The 22,858-nt window shown below is 39.5% G+C and overlaps 1 protein-coding gene across 1 annotated transcript in view; it reads left to right on the forward strand.

Annotated features, from left to right (window-relative positions):
• Nucleotides 1–22,858, forward strand: part of WDR64 (WD repeat domain 64) — a 122,532-nt gene that overhangs the window by 22,353 nt on the left and 77,321 nt on the right. Inside the window, exons 5-9 of the mRNA XM_040636058.1 lie at nucleotides 112–215; nucleotides 3,265–3,294; nucleotides 4,538–4,648; nucleotides 7,096–7,310; nucleotides 10,502–10,636. Of these exons, the coding sequence (XP_040491992.1) occupies nucleotides 112–215; nucleotides 3,265–3,294; nucleotides 4,538–4,648; nucleotides 7,096–7,310; nucleotides 10,502–10,636 (595 nt within the window). The remainder of the gene's footprint in view (nucleotides 1–111; nucleotides 216–3,264; nucleotides 3,295–4,537; nucleotides 4,649–7,095; nucleotides 7,311–10,501; nucleotides 10,637–22,858) is intronic.

Below are 22,858 nucleotides of genomic sequence, written 5' to 3' on the forward strand. Positions count from 1 at the left end.
TACTTTTTAAGCAAAAAGTTTGCTTACTCTTTTCTTTTAAAAACAAACCTAACAGATGAGTTTTAGGATCTTTACTGCTGGGAGTTGAAATGAATATTATGTTGTTGACAGGGAGTAGAAGACGGGATGTGATTAAATGCATCGTCAAGATCCCTCAGTTGGATTTACTAATAACAGCTTCTCAGAAAGGATTAATAACAGTCTTTAATAGCCAGGTAATTTGACAGCTTGGATTCCTCTCTCTTCCCTTCTCCCTTCTTCCTTTCGTTCAATTGCTCATTCGTTCTTTCATTCTTCCTTCTTCTCTTTGGCCTATGGATTATGCATATTTATAGGTGCAACAGAAAACATAAACATATTTCAGAGTTATTCCAAAAAATAAAGCCAGAAGTTGCTAAAATGAGAGGATTGCTGAGCCCTGGAGCGATTTTTGAGATTTTGGTAACTGCGTTTGGCAGTGTTCCTCAGGAGTCTTTTTTTTTTTTTTTAGATTTATTTATTTGTTTTAGAGAGTGACAGAGTATGAGTGAGAGGGGCAGAGGGAGAGGGAGAGAGAATCTCAAGCACACTCCACGCTCAGCACAGAGCCCGACACAGGGCTCGATCCTATGACCCTGAGATCAAGTCCTGAGCTGAAACCAAGAGTTGGAAGCTTGACCGACTGAGCTGCCCTCAGCGAGTCTTACTGAGCCATGTGGCATCAGCATAATTAAAGGATGATCCTGGATAACTTCTCAGATAAAATCAGAAAGACTCACAAGCCAAGTGATTCTGTCATAATCCTAACAAGTGTAGACGGTCCCACCAAGAACCTTGGACTTGGAGTTTAAGGGCGGTTCACATTCTGGCTCCTCTATTTTACTAGCCATGCTGTTAAGTAGGGAGCTCAGTGAGCCAACTTACATGTTGTCATGCCTCTTTTCACATTATTGGAATGAGGACACCAGAACTGGTCCTCCGTCCCTCTGAGGGCTGTGGTGAAGGTCAACAACACGATGAACGTAGAAGCACCGAATGAACGATAAGTTCCCATGTGCACGTGGGCATTACTGTTATTGTCCCTTCGTTCTGAATCTGTAAGTTCTGGGCTTCCACTTCCAAACGATGAGCGATTTTATTGGAATGTATGATATAGACCACACGGTACTTCGCTGTGAAAATAAAAGTGAATATCAAAGCAAAAAATTCCAATTACTAGTTCATTTCCAACTAGAGACAAGCTTTCTGCAGGTAACCGCTGTTTAAAACAGTCATCACATGATTACAATGTCAACAGTAATGTTTAGCCCTTCAGGGACCAGAGCAGCTGGGTTCTGTCAGAGGAGCAAGCGGCCTGTGCCCCGAGGAGGGCGGTGGAAGGTTCCTGGTGTGGACGTGGAGCCTGGCATCCCTGCCCAGCTCGGACACGTGCCAGCGGTGCGTGTTACCTATTCCCGTCCGTGCCCTGGCTCCTCTCATTCAGAACGGAGGCAGTTGTGCTGTTTGGGTGAACGCACAAAGTGCTCAGTTAGCATCGCAGTAAGTACTCGGGAGACGTCGGTAGTTGCAATTAGGGACAAATGGTGTGAAAACAAAACTGGATCACCTCCTAGAGACATGAAAACTTTCCTCCTCTTTTCTCCTTGGTGCTTCATTTCCCTTCTAATTTCCTTACCTTTATTTCCTCAAAAATGAACTAGGCTGGAACGTAAAGAAGAGCATGAGAAGAAAAATAATGGTCCTCATAACGAACTAGTTCAGGATCATGTGCAATAAGTGAGGTGGCATTTTCATATTTCCAGAGACATCTCTCTCACATGCATACACACGCTCATTCACACGTGCTTAGATGCAAGCACACGTGTATGCTCACAAATACACAAACATCTGTTTCTTACAAAAACCATGCAATTGGAGAGAAAAATTGCTTGAAAATTATTGAAGATTTGATTCACCAGGAACAAATAGCATTTTGAATGGTGTGTGTCTTAGAACTAGGATGACGCGTTCTGTGAAAAAATAATCGGTAAGGTGGGTCACAGGAAAAATTTATTAGAGGGTAGTCACTAACAACACAAAATATCTTATAATATTTTATATAATATAAATATAATATATAATATAAATATAATATAATAGGTTAATCCATAATTTAGGCTCTATGTAAAGCAGAATAAACACAGTTAAGGATTTTCACGGTGCTCTCAAGAGGGCTTGGTGATAGAGACAGTAAATGTCATTAATAAAAATTCTTGCAAAGGAAGGCTAGATTTTCAAAATTCAGAAGACATCCATAAGGATTATGTAACTTTTAAAGATGATAAAAGAAATTTAAACATGTGCTTTCCACTAAGGATGGAAGTAGAGAAATAGGAGAGGAAAACCACAGGAGTTTTGTTCTCTGCTCACCAACTTCCTGAGGGCACTGAATTTTTCCCATCTGGAAAAAAGTCCCTGGTTGAAAAGCATCTTTGAACTCTTCGGATGAAGGACAGTCTGAGAGGACCATTACTAACAGTTGTAGTGATCTAATTTACTTTTCCCTCTTTTCACAGAATATATTCCTTCTAGGCAGCCATTTTCTGTACTTCTCCCAAGATCACATGACCATGCAAAAGAAACCAGGTCATGAATAAACCTCAAATACTTACCTTAACCTTGGAAGCAGTTAGTATATGCCGTTAGGGGAGAATAGGCTGCTCGGGTCCTGACAGCTCTGCACGGAGTAAATGTATGCCTCTTAACCAGCACACTATCCACCTGAGATTCACGCTGGAGATACTTAGCCAGTAAGAGACGAAGCCCACTGGAGGCAGCGTTCCCACGTCTTTCAGGAACCTGAGAGATAACTTTCAAATGAAACTGGTTTTCTCCCCCACATCAAGCTGTGTTCATATTGACCTAGTTAGCATCCTTTTGGACTATTCTTGCCATTGCTGTTAGTATTATTTTGCATTCCCACTTTTTGATATCCTCTGTTGCTCTGAATAACTAAAGAATGTGAGGCAGTTTGCAAACAGGGAAGAATCATGCTTACGGTGTAAAACTCTAAGAGCGCAGTCACCAGGCTTAGACACTGGCCAGACGCACCAACGGTATCCAAAGCCAGCAATGAGTCATTCCGCAGAGCCAGGTTTTCGAGGGAAAGGAGAAACGGAGAAAACGCACGAAAGGTAGAAATGACAAGTGAGATTAAACCGTGGAGATATGTGTTCTTTTTAGAGCCAACCTCAATTTTAATTGTAATGCCAACTGGCTTTCATTATTCTCTTCCTTTGTCTGTAGATGAGAGTCCAGGCCAGCACCAATGTTATGGTAAGTACATTTCACAAACTCTTAGTGACGTCCGATTTGGGACTCTGGTGATGGTTCCTCCCTCACTAGTCACAGTCTCAGTGCAGTGTCGACTAGGCTCGAAGAATAAGATGTTTTCATATTGTAAGTCTACTGACTAAGATCAAAGCCATACCTTGAGTAACAGCGGAGGACCCTCACCTTGCTTGCTGAAGTTAAATTTATTTCAGAGAGCTGCTTGGAGACGTTACTCCCTGGAAGCTTCCAGTTAAAAGTCTCACTGAAGTTTTCCCGAGCACCCACTATTGAGGAGTGAAAAAAACGGACACAATTCAAGGTGTGAGAACAACAAGGAAGTGGCCAAGGGAAATAAGTTGAAAACATTTTATTGTAAACTTGAAAATTGCGTAAAATATTTGAGTCCAATTTTGTAAATTATTAAATGTGTATCACTGATTGGAGAAGCGAGCTTGCAGCAGTGGAACTATGATAAGTTGCTTCCGGAGCTCCACTGTGGCTTTGTGAGAGATGGGGACATGCTTACGTTTTCACCTGCTTACAGGCACTGAATGCCCTGAACCACGCAGGAGGGCACCAGGCCACCTGGCAGAGGAGTCGGCCTTCTCTCTAAGCCTCCCAGCCTTTGCTTCTAAGGCTGAAACAAATGTTAAAAATCCTAACGTAGTCTGAAATGCATGCAGAGGTGTGCCTGGCGCAGTGGGCACTCCTAAATGGGAACGGCTGTTCTTCGTCGGGTGTCGGTGTGACAGACCCTACCCATGGCAACTTGATGACTTCAGGAAACGCAACAAACTCATTGGGCTCAATTTGGTTATTGACCAGATGATCAGTAAGGTCTTTTCTAGCTAAAACTTTTATGCATGGGGACCGGGCCAAAGAACTGACTTGATCTAGCCTCGCCACGTCCCCATGAAGAGATGTTCTCACGAAACCGAAGAGTGCAGGTAGATGCCCGCTCTGCTGGTGGCTCTGAGATTCCGGGGAGCTGCCTCAGGCATGAGCTCATCATTCTCCAGCCAGCGATGCTGAGAAACTCAAGCTAAGAGTCAAAGGGTGAAAGATGAGAGCCTCTCCTCCAGGCATCAAAGAAGAGACATTGCAAGGCTCCCCTGCAAGTTGGGGGGGGGGGTAGGTTGCAAAGTGAGGCTTTTAATGTAACTGGTCTGCTCTTTAGTAACCATCACCGTGGGATAGACCAAAACATGTTACTCCCACCTCTCCCAATTCTGTATTTTTCCCTCAGGACACCTCCTGGATCACAGGATGTGATTACCTCTCACAGCTGAAAAGAATCGTTGCCACTACAGAAAGGACCATCATTGTCTGGGATTATAAAGCGCAAGGCAGTGGCCAGGTACTGTACCAAGAGAAATACTCCAAGTACTGAGGTGGCCTTTTCCATCCTGGTAGGATGAGAGCAATCCACTTCCTGTACTCAATGTCAGTTCCTCATATATAAAATAGGGGCTTTAGTGAGTCAAGTTCATTAAACAAGTTCAGCATTAATATTCTGTGAGTCTAATTAAAAAGGAACATTCTTTCCATTTAGTGCATATTTAATTTGTTGATACTTGTTTTGTTTTGTTTTTGAGAGAGAGAAAAGATAATTCCTTCCTACTTTCATTCCCTTCTCTGAATCCAGGTATTAGCTTTTTGATTATGCTCATGTTATCAAGTTCAAAGCCTTTCTCTCCAGTTCAGCTTCATTTGGTAAGAAAATTACTAAAAATCAGATGACTAATCCTGGCCAAATATCTAATGGGGCAGATGCCAATGTTACTCCTTCAGTGGCTGAGATGTTACCACTTAAGTAATTCACAATATTTATTGAGCATTTGCAGACATATAGAAGTAATGAACACGTTCCCTGCACTCAAACAAAACTTAGTCTTGAAGGATCTCATGATAAAACATAATATGTAATATAATGGTACAGCAAACTTATAAAGTAAAAAAAGGAAAACCAGGGCAATAGAAGTTCAGGGAGAGGCACGATTGTAAAAATGCCCTCAGGAAGTGGCTGACTTTGAAGGATAAGGAGGATTAAGATCTAATTAGCCTTCCTCCTCGCCCTACTTGTCCCCAGGCTCACTTCTCATTCCTGTCCCCATTGTTGTAACCAGCTAGTGATGCCAGGATGACTTCCAGGAGAGTGGATTGTTGCCTCACGCCCTTTATTATGTGATGTGTTACTGTCTCACGGTCTGCAGTTGGATTGCAACGTCTTCCCTGTCCAGCTCTCTCCAGTTTTCACTCTTTTCAGTCCCACGGAAGCCTCCAGTTCCTTGAGAACATCCTCTTCCCCTCTCTGTCCCCTTCCTCTCCCCTCTTTGCCTTCCTGCCTGCACCACCAGGCCGGTCCTCTGGGCTGAAGCCACCCCACCCTCCATTCTCTTAAATCCTTTGAAACTCGAAACTCGAGTCCTGGTGAGATGTGACAGCCTGTCTCTGACCTTCACGGTGGCTCAGCCCTCCTGGAGAAAACACGAAGCCACCACTGTTCAGTATCACTAAAGATTCAGGGTCCGCAGACTCATCTGAGGATTCACTGCTTCCGTCAACCTCTCTCGCCCTGCCAAGTCGCTTTCCCATCCCTGGCAATATTCCAAAAGGCCATTATTGTCCTCAGGCTCGCTCCCCCTCAGCAGATGGACTTGCCCCTATTTTCCTGAGAAATTTGATTTTATGAGGCTTGTCCTCCTCCAAAGGCCAGCTCTCCCACTTACAACTTCAGTGAGGACACCCTACTTCCTTCCTCTCTCTGGAGGCAAAATATCCTTGCATCCGACACTCCCATTCCCGCGTGCCTCGTGCAGAACAAGGCTCTTCCCTTTGTATCTTGTTGACATTTATCTCTCCTTATGGGCTCCTCGTTTCAACCGCCTCTGAATCTTTCTGGGGACCAGTTCCTGTGCCAGATCAAAGGTCACCTTCCCAGCCCATGAGACCTACAGTGACCTCTCCAGTCGCTCTTTATCATAGCACCCTTGTTTCTTTCCTCAGTCCCCTTCCCAAGATCTGCAATGGTCTGCTTTTTTTTATACCTGTGTTCCTGCCCTGGAATGGTAGTTTCACAAAGTCAGAAACTAGTCTTCTTCATCACCATATGGCCCATGCCTAGAATCGTTCTTGGCACATCATAAGTGCTCAATAAATATTGGTTGAATGACTGAATGAAGCTCTAAATATGTTCAAGTCTCACTCACTCTAAAGGAAACAGAACAAAAAAATTTTTTTTAAATATTTTTTTCTTCTATCTTAGGTAAAGACTGAGTTCTGAGAGAGTACTGGCTGTCTAGCTTAGTGAAGCCAGCCCAATAGCCCAGAGTCGGCTTGACAGATGCTTGCGGAATATTTCTGGATCAGCTTGGTTGTTAGGATATGTTTTTCCTGATAACTTCTTGTGACGTAATTGGGGTGTTAATGCTTGATTTTCCTGTTTACCATACAGTTTTATGTCAATGGTCTTATAACGCCTGAACCTTTTTATGCTTTCCATTAATATTGCCTTACAAATCCAAGAGAAGGACGTGCATAGTAACACAACAGAAAATCTCATTTTTCTGAGAGGTCCCTCACCTTTTTCCCCACAAAGGACTCAAAAGCACAATGTTGGGCTCACAGTGAATGTGCATTAACTTTTACTTGGTTAGCCTTTTTTTCAAGTTTCTTTAACATGGTGGGAATATCTAAAATTAAAAATATCAGAAAGTAAAACTTTTATCAAATAGTAGGGCAATATTTAATATTAGATATTTAGAACAGTGTCATAACTTGCTAAAGGCATTCTTCTGTTTCTAGGAAAACTATTTTGTCATAAAGCCGATGGATCACTGCCTTCTTTGCGTGTGTGTAGTGTCTCTGCCCGACCAGCTCTGCAGGGATGACATCCTCTTGGGGGATGACGGTGGTTTTGTGAACAAATTCACAGTAAACAGTGATGACTTTGGACTAAAGCAGGCAAAATCCAAAAAAAAATTACAAAGCCAAGTCTTAGACTCAAAGAACTTTAAAAGGTAAGGGTATTACATGAGCAGTTCAATTTTTCTAATATGGACAGTGTTCAAGTATTTATGTAGTGAACACAACATACCAGACCCCACGGTAGAGATCTGAAATACAAAGCCGAACGAGAAACACTTCTCACCTCAAGGAACTTCCAGTGTAATTGGGAAGAGAGATGGGAACATTAGCCATTGAAATTCCAATTGTAAGTGCTATTGACAATTCAAATCTATAACTACTTGAATGAATTAAACTGTGCAAATTAAATGAAAAAATTAAATCACAAAAAGAGCAATGAATGCAGAGTTCAAAGAAAAAATTGGATAGATTTGACAAAATCAAAAGTTCTGGACATCAAAAGATAACATTTTAAAAGTAAGTAACAAACTGGAGGGGTGCCTGGGTGGCTCAGTCCTTTGTGTCTGAACCTTAATTTTGGCTCAGGTGATGATCTCACGGTCCTGGTATCGAGCCCCACATAAGGCTCCATGCTCAGCAAGGCGTCTGCCTGAGGATTCTCTCTCTCCCTCTGCCCCTCCCCCCACTCACACGCTCTCTCTCTCTCTCTAAAATAAATAAATAAATCTTAAAAAATAAAAGTAAGTAAACTGAACTGAATTTATATAAATATATACTAAATATGGCAATGGGTTAATACTCTTTAATAGTTTTGGCAGTTCAATTAAAAAATAATAATTCCCCAAGAAAAATGGGCAAAGACTGTGAACAGATAATTTATGCACAAGCACACATAGTACAAATAGTCAATAACCATTTCAAAGTGATCATCAGGAAACGCTAACAATTATCTCCAAATGATGAGATTATAGGTGATTTTTATTGTCTTTATAATTGTACTCTTTGAAGTTTTTACAGTAAGTATATATTACTTTTATTAGCAAAGAAACAAATTTTGTATTAAATATATCCTCTTAATCAAAGAAGGACAACTTAAAATCAGATACAATTTTGCATTTCTAACATTGGAAGGGATTGAAAGTGCGGTAGAGTCTGTAAATGGACGTTGTCACAAACTGTCAGTGATGGAAGTATGAGTTCGATCCCTTTCAGGAGAGCGGTCTGGGAGATGCATCCAGTGTCTTAATAAACCGTTCTACATTCGGACCCAGGACCCCCATGCAGTTAAAAATATAAGTGTGGTTATCACAGCATTATCTCTAATAGTAAAATCTCTAGTGTCCAACAATGGAGGAATGACTAATTTAAATGATTAACCATTTAAATAAATAATTCAGATACTGTATAAATGTATAATAAAATGTAATATAGTTTCGACAAATATGTTTACATATTTTGTAAATATGTCCATACAAACACAATATATTTATATGTAAAACATATTTTTGTCAGACACCTTTTTTTGTTCGGTATTTAAAGTACCAAGGGCAGGGGTGCCTCGGTGGCTCAGTTGGTTAAGTGTCTGCCTTCGGCTCAGGTCATGATCCCAGGGTCCTGGGATTGAGCCCCACATTGGGCTCCCTGCTCAGCAGAGAGCCTGCTCCTCCCTCTGCCTGACACTCCCCCCATTTGTGTGCTCTCTGTCTCTCTGTCAAATAAATTTAAAAACAAAAGTTTTAAAGTACCAAGGGCATTCAGTAAATCATTGTATAACCATAGTAGGGAATGCCATGCACTCCCACTTAATAATGTTTTGAAATACATTTAATAACATGGAAAATGTTCATGATATAATATTAAGTAAAAATTTTAATTTTTCGGGGCGCCTGGGTGGCACCGTCATTAAGTGTCTGCCTTTGGCTCAGGGCGTGATTCCCAGTGTTCTGGGATCGAGCCCCACATCAGGCTCTTCCACTGGAAGCCTGCTTCTTCCTCTCCCACTCCCCCTGCTTGTGTTCCCTCTCTCGCTGGCTGTCTCTCTCTCTGTCAATAAATAAAATCTTTAAAAAAAAATTTAATTTTTCTATGTACCTCATATGCACTATCAAGCACTTCATTCCTATTACTATGGGCTCTTGGAATAGAAGCTGAGACATGAATTTTCTTTCTGAGATTTGTGTCACGTGTCGGAAAATTCCATGGCCTCTTTTCCATCCCCGTTTCCGTTAGTTGGATGTGCTTGAAACGGGACTGGGGACCTGAGGAAGCTGTACAGTTAAGTGAACAGGCTAATTGGCACTGGCTCTTCGGGGTCGTTATTTACATGGAGACGAAGTAGTGAGGTAGCTGAGCATCGTGTACGCGATTTAAGTTATTCGAGACTGAAGTCTGTAGATGGGCTGAGTGTTGAGGCATGTTCTTACACCGACAGGCTCTCGAACCTAACAGAATGAAAGGTCTTAAGGCCAAAGGGGTAGTTAAACTCTGGAGCCATCGTCAATGTTTTCCTGCAGTTGATATTCCCATAAGTCATTCATATTAAATGGGTGTGGGTAGGAAATACTGGTATGCAAAATGCTGTGCAAAATAAAGCAGTAGCCAGCACTCAGAGTCCAAAATTAAACACAGTCTGGCATGGAAAAAGAAATCTCTCTACTGCGTTTAATCCCATATTGTCGAACATTCCTTATAAACACCTCAGTTCCTTCACTAGAGTCTAAGGAGCTTGGGAACAAGAATTTTACCTTAGTCATCCTTATGTCCTTTTACCTGGCATACAGTAGGTGCTCAATAAGTGTTTGTGAATGAGGAAACAAATACACTGTAAAATGTGAGTAAATGTGACAACATGAAGATGGCTTCCTCCAGGTTAAGACAAGAATTTTACCATAAAAGTTTGGCCCCTCATGCTGAGCCTCTCCCGGGAACGTCCTGTGGACTGATGAGCAAGCCTTCGGTGAGGAATACAACAACCGTCCCAGACTCAGCCTCACCAGCGACCTGGGACGACGAACTTCCCAGTGTTCTAGTTCTGAAAGTATTCCTGGAAAATATGGAAATGAGTTGACTCATCTAAAACAATACGAAACACAGTCCTTTTGGGCCGGAATTTTTCAGTAAAGTAAGGATGGTAGTGCTCAGATTGCACAGGGATTCTTCTAGGTTATTTCTTTAATTCTGAATCTACAGATCAATATTTGATGATGCATTTTTATTTTTCCATTTTAAATGTGCTAGGTGACAAATATTTAAACAGTTAACAGTGGTGTAATGCATAGGATGGTATTACACGTGCAAGCCTGTGTGTGTCTAACCTAACCCCTCCTTTTCCTTAAATCCCCAGTGTTAAAAGGAAGCTGCATAATGACTGGGTCATGAAAATTAGATATATTACGCCCCTAAGTTGCTTTGGATCCTGCTCCTTAGACAGTGTTCATTCGCTGGTTCTGGAATCCTTGAAGAGACTTGAGGATAATCTGTAAGTACAATAGTTCGTATATGTGAACATTCTGTGACTTTCAGACTTTTTACAACTCATAAGCTTTCAAACTAGTTTTTAGAAATATCGGATGTTAATGATGCCATTTATTTGGCACAATTACTTAGATTGTTAGGAGGAACTTGAAGCTAACTCGTGCAAATCCGAATATGAGGCGTCCTCCTAGCGCCAACATCGCTCGTCTGTTGTTTACTGCCACAGTCTATTGGAATAAATCAATACAGGTGTGTCTGTAACTATATTTTCCAAATATAGATCTGTGGGTAAAACGCTATACTTTCAAAGTCTTTCTTACAGGTCAGTTGGCCAGCCTGTGAGTGTCTGTAGCACAAACATCATGTTCCATGTATAATAAATACATGAAATGGCTTTCTTATAGACATGTGAATTTGAAGAGTCTGTAGTCATATTTTTTATCTGGTTAAATGTTTATTAATAACTATTAATATGTAATAATTATATAACATAACCATAACTATGTAGTGCCTATGTGTTAATTATATTAATATACGGTAACTATAAAACTATTAAACAGATGCTATATTTTAAGTTCCAGTTTTAAAAATGCATGAAGTCATATCTTATAACATGGATAGACCTCAAACATTATGCTAAGTGACAGAAGCCAGACACAAAAGACTGTACATTGAATGATCCCATTTATATCAAATGTCCAGAAAAGGCAAATTTATAGAGATAGAAAGTAGATCAGTGGATGCCAGCCAGGAGGTGGTGGTGAGAGCGGGGATCTCAAGTGGGCATAAGGGAACTTTTTGAGATATTGAAAATGTTCCAAAACTTATTGAGGTGATTGTTATACAGCTGTATAAATTCACTAAAAATAATTGAATTTTACACTTACAAATGAGTGAATTCTATGTTATATAAGTTATACCTCAACAAATTGTGTTAAAAAATGTATAGAAACTTCTAGTCTCCAGTCTGGCACGTGGAATTTGGAAGTCATCACTCAGCTCTAACAATAGGTGAAAAAGATGAAGCAAACTAAAAAATCCACAACTCTTTTTAAATCCATCAAACAAGTAAAGTCACAGATCAAGCTGCTGCCCCCAAATTTGGAGAGACAGACAGGCATATACCAAGAATCGCAACTTACCAGAGCAGAAATCCACAAGCAGATACCTCTGAGAAACCAATATTCTCTGATAGAAAAATAGGCCTAAAATGTGATTGACAAATTGCCGGGAACTCAACATAGGAAAGTCCGAGAGTTAAAAACTCCAGAACAGGTATGCAAGGCTCGCTCAGCATTTGAAAATTATTTAATGTGATCCATCGTATCAACAGGCTAAGAAGAAAAACCACATGATCACATCAATAGATGCAGAAAAGCGTTTGACAAAATCTATCTATTCATGATAAAAACTAACTCAAGACACCGACCTTATATTTTTACACACACACACACACACACACACACACACACCTCAAAGTGGATCATAGATGTAACCATAAAACTCCCAGAATAAAATCTAAATAATCCTGGGCTTGGCAATGACTTTATAGATATAACACCAAAGGCCTAATCCATGAAAGGAATGGTTGATAAGCTGGACTTCTTAAAATTAAAAACTATACTCTGCAAAAGACATTGTCAAGAAAACAACAACAACAAAAGCCACAGGCTGGGAGAAAATATTTGCAAAAGGCATATCTGATAAAGGACTTTTATCCAAAATATACCAAGAACTCTTAAAACTCAACAATAAGAAAACAAACAACCTAATTTTAAAAACAGGTCGAAAGATCTAAAGAGACCCCTCACCAAAGGAGGTAAACAAATGGCAATAAGCACATGAAAAGATATTCTGCATCAAATGTCATTAGAAAAATGCAAATTGAAGCCACAAGGAATATGGCAGACCCATAGCTAACACCATACTCAGTAAAACCTAAAAGCTTTCCTCCAGGATCAGGAGCAAGACAAAGATGTCCACTTTTGCCACTTTTTTTGATGTAGTATTTGAAGTCCTAGCCAGAGCAAATAAGAAGAAAAAGAAATAAAAGTTATTCAAATTGGAGAGAAAGAAGTAAAACTGTCACTATTTCCAGATGATATGATATTATATATAGAAAGCCGTAAAGACTCCAACAAAAAGCTGTTAAAACTAATAAATTAATTCAATAAACTGCAGGACACAAAATCAAATATATAAATATACAAAATATATACAAATATACAAAAATCATTGTTTCTACACAATAATAACAAGCTATTGGAAAGAGAAGTTAAAATGATCCCATTTACAATTGCATCAAAAACAATACAATGCTAAGAATGAATTTCACCAAGAAGTTGAAAGACTGAATACTGTAAGACATTAATGAAAGAAATTAAAGAAGATACATATAAATGAAAAGATATTCCATTCTCATGGCTTGGAAGAATTAATATTGTCACAATGTTCATACTACCCAAAGCAATGCACAGGCTCAATGCAATCCCTATCAAAATTCCAATGGTATTTTTTCACAGAAATAGAACAAACAATTCTAAAATTTGAACCACAAATGGCCCCAAATAGGCAAAGCAGTCTTGAGAAAGGGTAACAAAGCTGTTGGCATTATGTTCTCTGATTTCAAACTGTATTGCAAAGCTATAGTAATCAAAATGGTATGGCATAGGTCTAAAAACAGACCCATAGATCAATGGAACAGCGTAGAAAACCCAGAAATAAACTCACACATATATGGTCAATTAATTATGACAAAGAAGCCAAGAATACACTGTGGGGAAAGGACAGTGTCTTCAATAAATGGTGTTGGGAAAACTGGATAGCCACATGCAAAAGAATAAAACTGGACCCCTATATCACACCGTACACAAAAATTAACTCAAAATGGATTAAAGACTTGAATGTAAGAGCTAAAGCCATAAAATCCCTATTGTAAAACATAAGTGGGAAGATCCTTGACATTGATCTTGGCTGTGATGTTTTGAATCTGACACGAAAAGCAAAAGCAACAAAAGTAAAAGTAAACAACTGAGACTATACCAAACTAAAAATCTTCTGTGTCGCAAAAGAAACCATCAGCAAAATGAAAGGGCCACGTACTGAATGGGAGAAAATGCTTGCAAATCATATATCTGATAAGGGGCTAATATTCAAATGTGTGTGTGTGTGTGTGTGTGTAGTTCATACTACTGAAAAGCAAAAAAATCAAATTAAAAAATGGGCAGAAGATCTGAATGGAATTTTTTTTCAAAGGAAACATACAGATGGCCAACAGATACATGAAAACGTGCTCAACATCACCAGCATCAGAGAAATGCAAATCAAAACCACAATGAGATATCACCTCACACCTGTTGGAACTGGCCAAAATCAAACCTTCAATGCAATCCCTATCAAAGTACCACCAAAATTTTTCATGGAGCTGGAACATATAATCCTAAAATGTGTATAGAACCAGAAAAGACCCCAAGTAGCCAAAGGAACGTTGAAAAAGAAAACCAAAGCTGGAGGCATCACAATTTCAGATTCAAGCTATATTGCAAAACTGTAATCATCAAGACAGTATGGTACTGGCACAAAAACAGATGCATAGATCAATGGAACAAAATAGAGAACCCAAAAATGGACCCTCAATTCTATGGTCAACTAATCTTTGACAAAGCGGGAAAGAATATCCAATGGAAAAAGACAGTCTCTTCAAAAAAATGGTGTTGGGAAAATTGGACAGCCACGTGCAGAATGAAACTGGACCATTTTCTTACATCATACACAAAAATAAACTCAAAATGTATGAAAGACCTAAATGTGAGACAGGAATCCATCAAAATCCTAGGGGAGAACACAGGCAGCAACCTCTTCTACCTTGGCCACAGCAACTTCTTGCTACACATGTCTCCAAAGACAAGGGAGACAAAAGCAAAAATGTACTGTTGGGGCTTCATCAAGATAAAAAGCCTCTGTACAGCAAAGAAAACAGTCAACAAAACTAAAAGGCAACCCACAGAATGGGAGAAGATATTTGCAAATGTCTTACCAGATAAAAGGCTAGTATCCAAAGTCTATAAAGAACTTATCAAACTCAACACCCATAAAACAGAAAATCCAGTCAAGAAATGGGCAGAAGACATGAACAAACATTTTTTCAAAGAAGACATCCAGATGGCTAGTGGACACATGAAAAAATGCTCAACATCACTCAGCATCAGGGAAATACAAATCAAAACCACAATGAGATAACATGTCACACTGGTCACGATGGCTAAAATTAACAAGGCAGGAAACAACAAATGTTGGCGAGGATGCTGAGAAAGGGGAACTCTCCTACACTGTTGGTGGGAATGCAAACTGTTGTAGCCACTTTGGAAAACAGTATGGTGTTTCCTCAAAAAGTTGAAATTAGAGCTACCCTATGACCCAGCAATTGCACTACTAGGTGTTTATCCAAAGAATACAAACAGTGATTCAAAGGGGCATATGCACCCCAATGTTTATAGCAGCAATGTCCACAATAGCCAAACTATGGAAAGAGCCCAGATGTCCATTGACAGATGAATGGATAAAGAAGAGGTGGTATATATATACAATGGAATATTACTCAGCCATCAAAAGAATGAAATCTTGAAATGACATGGATGGAACTAGAGGGTATTATCTAAGCAAAGTAAGTCAATGAGAAAAAGATAAATACTGTATGATTTCACTCATATGTGGAATTTAAGAAACAGAACAGGTGAACATAGGGGAAGGGAAGGAAAAATAAAACAAGATGAAAATTGAAAGGGAGACAAACCATAAGAGACACTGAACTTTAGGAAACAAACTGAGGGGTGCTGGAGGGGTGGTGGGTTGGCAGAAGGGGTAATTCGGTGATGGGCATTAAGGAGGGCACTTGATGTAATGAGCACTGGGTGTTACATGCGGCTGATGAATCACTAAATTCTACCTCTGAAACTAAAAAAAAAAAAAAAAAAAAAAAAAAAAAGGAAAAGAAACACCAAGTGTTGGTGACGATGTGGAGAAAAGGGAACTCTGGTGTATTGTTGGTGGGAATGTAATTTGGTGCAGCCACTATAGAAAACAGTGCAGAAGTTCCTCAAAAAATCAAAAAATAGAACTACCATATGATGTAGTAATTCCATTTCTGGATTTTTATCTGAAGCATATAAAACACGAATTCAAAAAGATATATGCATCCCCAAGTTTATTACAGTATTATTTACAATAGCCAAAATATGGAAACAAAGTATCTATTGATGGATGAATGGATAAAGAAAATTGGTATGTATGTACAATGCAATATTATTCAGCCATAAAAAAAAAGAATAAAATCTTGCCATTTGTGACAACATGGATGAATCTGGAGGGTTATATCAAGTGAAATAAGCCAGACACAGAGAGACAAATACTGCATGGTATCACTTACATGAGGGATCAAAAACAAAACCAAAACCAAAAAAAAGGTCAAGCTCATAGAAACTAGGAGTAGAAGAGTGAATAACACGGGCTTGGGTGTTGGGGGAAATAGGGAAAAGTTGGGAAAATGTATAAACTTTCAGTTATAAATGAATAAGATCTGAGGATCTAATATATAACATGGTGGCTATAGAAGATAACACTATATTGTGTAACTGAAACTAGCTAAGAGAGTAGAACTTAAACGTTCTCAGAAGAAAGCAAGAAAGAAAAGAAAAAAAAGAAAGAGAAAAAAGGAAGGAAGGAAAAGGAAGGAAGGAGAGGAATGGAAGGAAAGGAAAGAAAAGGGGAAGGAAGGAAGGAAGGAAGGAAGGAAGAAGGAAGGAAGGAAGGAAGGAAGGAAGGAAGGAAGGAAGGAAGGAAGGAAGGAAGAGCGAGGGTGGCTCAGCCAGTTAAGTGTCAGACTCTTGATTTTGGCTCAGGTCATGATCTCAGGGTCATGCTTGTGATTCTTTCTCTCCCTCTACCCCTCCCCCACTCTCTCTCTCTCAAAATAAAAAAAGAGAGAAAGAGAGGAAGAAAGAAAAAGTTAAATACGTGGGATAATGGATATGTTAATTAACTCGATGGTGGGGGGGATCCTTTCACAATGTATTCATATATCAGATCCCAAAAAAAACGAAAAGATAAAATAAAAAAGAAAACATTAAGGGTCAAACTTTACAACTATAAAACCCCTCCTTGATGATTTAATTCCATTCCTTAGCACTCATTTTCTTGATTGAATAATTTTTTTATGGATTTCAGCTTTTCTATCCAAAGAGTTGGTGAGTTGCAATGACATTGAATCATAGCTGGAGGACTTGGATTCAACTAAGACAGCTAGGGAAAATGGTGAATAGTCTGTTTGTCCCACTAACAATGAGCTGTGGGGAGGGGGGGGGAGAGAGAGAATCCCAAGCAGCAAGCAGGCTCCACACCCAGTGTGGAGCCCATGGGGCTTGATCTCACAACCCTGAGATCATACGCTGAGCCAAGACCAAGAGTCAGTGGCTCAACCAACTGAGACACCCAGGTGCCCCTCTATTGAGTTTTTTAATGAAATTCACAAAATGTGAGAGGAAAAGATAGCCTCCACACATACAGAGCTAGAATTTCTTTAAATTCGAAGATTTTCAAATTGAGAAATGGACTAACAAAATTAGAAATTTTATGGAAGAAAAGACTATCACATCTCTAAAATGACTGACTACCTACATTTTCTTGAAAGTTATAGTCTTTGTGAAAGATACATATTTTCCCCTCATTTAGAAAAAGATAAAAATGTTTATCTTGATGTGTAACATATTGCACTGAGAAATGAATTAAAAACTTTTTTAAGCACATTAAAAACAGTTTCATTTCTTAACATCAGATCTGATTCCACAAATATCATTTCTATGGCATAATTAATTTTCATTTAGTTTCTGTAACATAATTAATTACTAGTGATTACACTCTGGCATTTTAAAGGAGTGCATTTCTGAAACATTAAGAAATAGATGCAGCTTAATTTCTAATTGATTTTGTATTATGTTTGCAATTCATAACATATTCATATCCATAAAGAAGCTTTTGTGAAACCATATGAAATATAATATGCTCGGTGGCCCTATGAAAGATACATATTTTCTATTTCAACATCCAGAGAAAGGATTTTCATCTCCAAGATACACAAATCTACAGACATGATTTTACCCACAAAAATAGAATTACCAGGGTAATTCTAACATTCAGTATGGTAACCAGAAAGCTATATGTAGGTCATGTAGTTCAGCGTTTAATCCAGAAGTGTGCCAGTGATTCAACCAATATTTACTAAGTCACTCTGTGTTAAGCATCATGGACAATACAAATATGTTTAAGGCGTGACCCCTGCCTTTAAATGGAAATCTAAGCGGGAAGACAAGAAATACAGCCATAAAGCCAGTGGCATGCTGGAGTCAGCTCATATCGGCTAATGAGAGCTGATCGGTAAGATTTCAGGAATTCGACAAACTTGTTGAACACTACCATCATTTACAATTTAATTAGATAAGCTCACAATTCCAGCATATTAAAAACAAAAGCAATAAATACTCAAAACTCATCAGTTTTTATTTTACTACATTTTACTATTATGTATATTCTTGAGGATCTTATGTCCTTCAGGACATAGGAATGCTATATAATGACATGCAACCGTATATCTTTTCCCAACCCCAAGTTCAGAGATGTCACATTGCTAGTTTGAAATTAGCCACCATAGGAATATTTATACCATGGAAAACAGCAAATGTTATAAACCAACGACCTCCCCCACCCCCACTTCCCTGCCCTTGCTGAATATTAAACAACAGCACACAACTGCGTAGGATAATTCATATTATCCTATTATTAATTCATATTGCAAAGCACAGCATATGAAATTTCAGTTGAATGATTTATGGTTGTAGGCATCATAGGAGCTCAGAAAAAGAAACGATAAGTGATGGTATTCTAGCAAGCCCTAGGGATAAGAACAAGTCTTTTATAGAGGACTATGAAGATATATTTGACAGGGATTTTATTAAGCAAGAAAGGTTATGGCAGCTAATAATAAGCATGCCAAGTTGGCTTCTGAATGAATTAAGTAGCTTATTTCTTCTTAAAGAGTATCTTTACATTGGAGTGTTTAACTGTGTTTTGGAAATCTCACATTGCAAAATAGAGCAATATTGACAAGTCTCTGGAAGTTTTGTCTTCAGAAACCACAATACCCCTCTCTGGCCACTGTGTCTTGCATTTTTGGCTCTTGAAGACTCTGACTCCCTCTGTGCCTTCCCAATGACCTCACTGAGGTCTCTGATCCTTCATCTCCCCCATTAGCTCCAATTTCATCAGCTCCCTCCTTGACTTCCTTCTCTCCCTTTCCACCTGGACCCCATGCTGGGATTTTGTACATATTTGGTGCCTGAAATACTCTTCCCATTCATCCTCTCCATCTCTTCCTTCAACCTCTATAATCTTTTTTCTATTTTGCAAAAGAGGAAAATATTTTGTTTTTAATTTTTTCCCAATTTTATTGAGGTATAATTGCCCCATAATCCTTCAAGGATCAGGTGATACCAACTCAAGAAAATTTTCCCAACCCTCTCCCGGTACCTCTTTTCCCAACTGGGTTAGGCATCCTTTTTGTGACTCAATCTTTTTTTTTTTTTTTTGTCTTTTAATTATGTCTAAGTGTGTGTCTTTACCATACACCAAGCTTGTTGAGAGTTATTAATATACCCAACATCGTCTAACTACTTGTCCTATAACTTGAGCAATTTGATGACTCCAGACAAAGCTTTAGAGTCTGAACCTTCATTTGTTTAGGAAATACTTACTGATGAGTTACTATGTTTGAAGCACTGTTCTATGTGTTGGGAATTTAAAGATGAATAAGACTAGGTCCTTGATCTTTTTTTTAAGATTTATTTATTTATTTTAGAGAGAGAGAGAGATAGATCGTTGGGGGGGGGGGTGCAGAGGAAGAGGGAGAGAGAAAATCCTGAGCAGACTCACCACTGAGCCCAGAGCCTGACTGGGGCTCCATCCGGTGACCCTGAAATCATGACCTGAGATATCAAGAGAGTTTGATGCTTAACCGACTGGGTGCCCAGTCGCCCCTGCCATGACTCTAATTCTTTTAACCTCTCCCCCCACTGCCTGTGAAGTGCCTCCTCCTTTGTCACCTATGCTCCCGTTTCCCATCAGGGGCTCCTCTCCTAAAAAAGGGAGGGGGAGGGGCTCCACTCCACATTTTGTTTCCCATCATCTCCCTGGAGATTTCCTTCTTACTCTAAATTTTTCAATCTTCTCTCCCATTGCTGCTACTTTGCCATATTTATGGTTATCTCCCATTCTTCTCTGTTCATTTTTCTGTAATTCTCTCAGTGGGTCTTGTGAAAATAAATAAGGAAACCTCATTTAAAACGGAGAAGGGAAACCCTGAAGTGGGAGCTCTCTGGCAAGTACCACTCCCTGCAGCCTGCTTTACCAGCCTAGGTCCTTGATCTTGTGTCTAATGAGGGAGGAAGCAAAGAGAGTCCTACAGAGGATGACAAATGTCATGATATAGGTATTAGAGAAGTGTAGAGAGGAGCAGAAGAGAGTTCTTAGAACATCTTACATAGGATTTTGAAGGGAGAAAAATTGGAGAAGGCTTCCTGAAGAAGGTATCCTGCAGGCTGAGTTTTGAAGACCTGTTAAGAGTTAGCCAGCCAGGGGCGCCTGGGTGGCTCAGTAGTTAAACATCTGCCTTCAGCTCAGGGCATGATCCCGGTGTTCTGGGATCAAGCCCTACATCAGGCTCCTCCGCTAGGAGCCTGCTTCTTCCTCTCCCACTCCCCCTGCTGTGTTCCCTCTCTCACTGGCTATCTCTCTGTCAAATAAATAAATAAAATCTTAAAAAAAAAAAAAAAGAGTTAGCCAGGCAAAGCAATTGCATGAGAGTGGATAAATAGCCACATTAAAGAACTGGCATTTACAAAGGTATGGAAGTGAAAAAGAAAATAGTGAGTTCTAGAAAGATGAGGTTGGGTTGGGAAAGAGAAGGAGGGACAAGGCAAACATGAAAAGGCCTGAATATCAGACTGAAGAGCTCAAATAGTAACCTGAAAGCCATATGAGCTATTGAATGCTTTGGCCAGGAGAATGGTCAATGAGGTGTATTTGACAGACTGCCCTAGCAGCAAGAAGAAGAATGGGTTGGGGAAGGAGGAGGCAGGTTGGAAAGGAGGAGATGACTGGGAAGATAGGGTTATAGTTCAGAAAGGAACTGATGAGAGCTTGAACTTAACCAGTAGAAGTAAGAATGGAGGGGTGCCTGGGTGGCTCAGTCGTTAAACATCTGCCTTCAGCTCAGGGCGTGATCCCAGAGTCCTGGGATCGAGCCCCACGTCAGACTTCTCCGCTGGGAGCCTGCTTCTTCCTCTCCCACTCCTCCTGCTTGTGTTCCCTCTCTCGCTGGCTGTCTCTCTCTGTCAAAGAAATAAATAAAATCTTTAAAAAAAAAAAGAAGTAAGAATGGAGAGAGAATAGATCCATGTATAATTTATAAGAACGGGAGACCTACTAGATGAGAAGAATAAAGAGAGGAATCTAAGCTTCATTTTGTCCTTTGCAACAATATTTATCGCTTGTGTATTATACACCAAAAACTGTTCCAAGAGTTGATATAACGGTATGCAAAAAAGACCAACTCTTTCCTCCCCTGGAACCATAGTCTAGTGGGAATGACATAATCTAATAAATGATACAAATTTAGGAAATGAAATAGGGTTATAGGATAAAGTGACCAGAGGCAGTATTTTTGGTGGGATAGTCAGGAGAGGCTGCTCTGGGGAGCTCACATTTGAACCAAGAGCTGAATGAGGTAAAGAGCAAATCATTCACGATCCAGAAGAAATCTTAGAGCAGCAGAAGGCTGCTGGGCTTCTGGCTGGGAGGACAGTTTACATGGCTGTGTTATTTACTAAGAGGGAATGTGAGTAAAGGAATACGTTTACAAGGAAGCAAACGAGTTCTAATGTCGCTTCTGCCACTTACTTGTTGGCCGAGTGGTCTTGGGCGTGTTACTTGTCTGAACCTCAGTAACCTCACTACTGAACGGAGATAATACTTTCTTATCTCCCAGGACTTTTGTGCTGCTCAAATAAGCTGAGATGAGTGAAGGTCCCTTGAAAACTGTAAAATACTGTAACAATTAAAAGGTTTATTATTTGCTTATAGATGTTTATGTTTTTTCACAAAGATTTCATTTTTAAAGAACACTTTGATTTCTGTGTGCTGTGAAAATCCATAATAATGACAATACTGAGGGAAAAGAAAGGCACTAATCTTTTCCTTGGGGACCAAGTTATGATGGAGCCCATATTCCCTTTTTCCAAGCATTAAGGTCTGTCAATCAAGTGGTGATTCTTGCGTTAGGTTTTAAGTAAGACAGTAATCTTTTTTTATCTCATTTAGATTGTATACCTTCTTTTTGGGAGGGAAAATATGTCCTTCAACTAGCAGGATTCTAGGCAAATCTAATTCCCTTTTTTCACCCCAGTGGAGTAACCTCAAGAGCAGGACTTAGTTGTTCACATTCTCGCTCTCTCATTTTATTCCTTTTTATGCTGTATCCCAATCCATTTTCCTGTGCGTGCACGCGCGCACACACACACACACACACACACACACACAGGCAACCGTTCTCTTGGGTTTCATACATCTTTTTGTTTATACATTTCCTTAAAAATATATATTTTTATGTATTTTTAATTTGTGTAAAGGTATTATAGGGAATTTAAATCCCTACTCTGCGCAGTGTTCCACAGATTTGGTACTTAGTAGTTGTAAACACTAAGATTATCTAGGTTTTATTTTTCAAACTAGCCAGTACTTTCTGGTCTTTGCTCTGAAAAGTGTCTATTTTGCAAGAGTCAGGAGTTTGTCTCTGAGCCCAATTCTGAACTTCCTAGTTTTTACCATAATGCCTAGAACGTGGTTGATGATACATTCAGCCTGAAGGAGTCAGGAGATGGAGGTAAAAATACACAGACAGCCTCAGCAAACGGTGGTCATCGATCTATTCAGTCGGATTCTGCCTGAGTTTTCAACTGTTTCCTTGGGCCACTCTCCTAAATCTAGAAGCTGAAGAGATTTCTCAATGATATAGTATAATAATGTTTCCTTGACTGCCGGGGCCCTTGGGGAGTCATCTCAATAGAAGGAGAGCCGGGTCCACTTCATCCCTAGATTCACCATGTTCCTATTTCTGCAATTT

This window comes from Ursus maritimus, unplaced genomic scaffold (assembly GCF_017311325.1).
Source record: "Ursus maritimus isolate PB19 unplaced genomic scaffold, ASM1731132v1 scaffold_2, whole genome shotgun sequence".
Taxonomy (NCBI): Eukaryota; Metazoa; Chordata; class Mammalia; order Carnivora; family Ursidae; genus Ursus; species Ursus maritimus.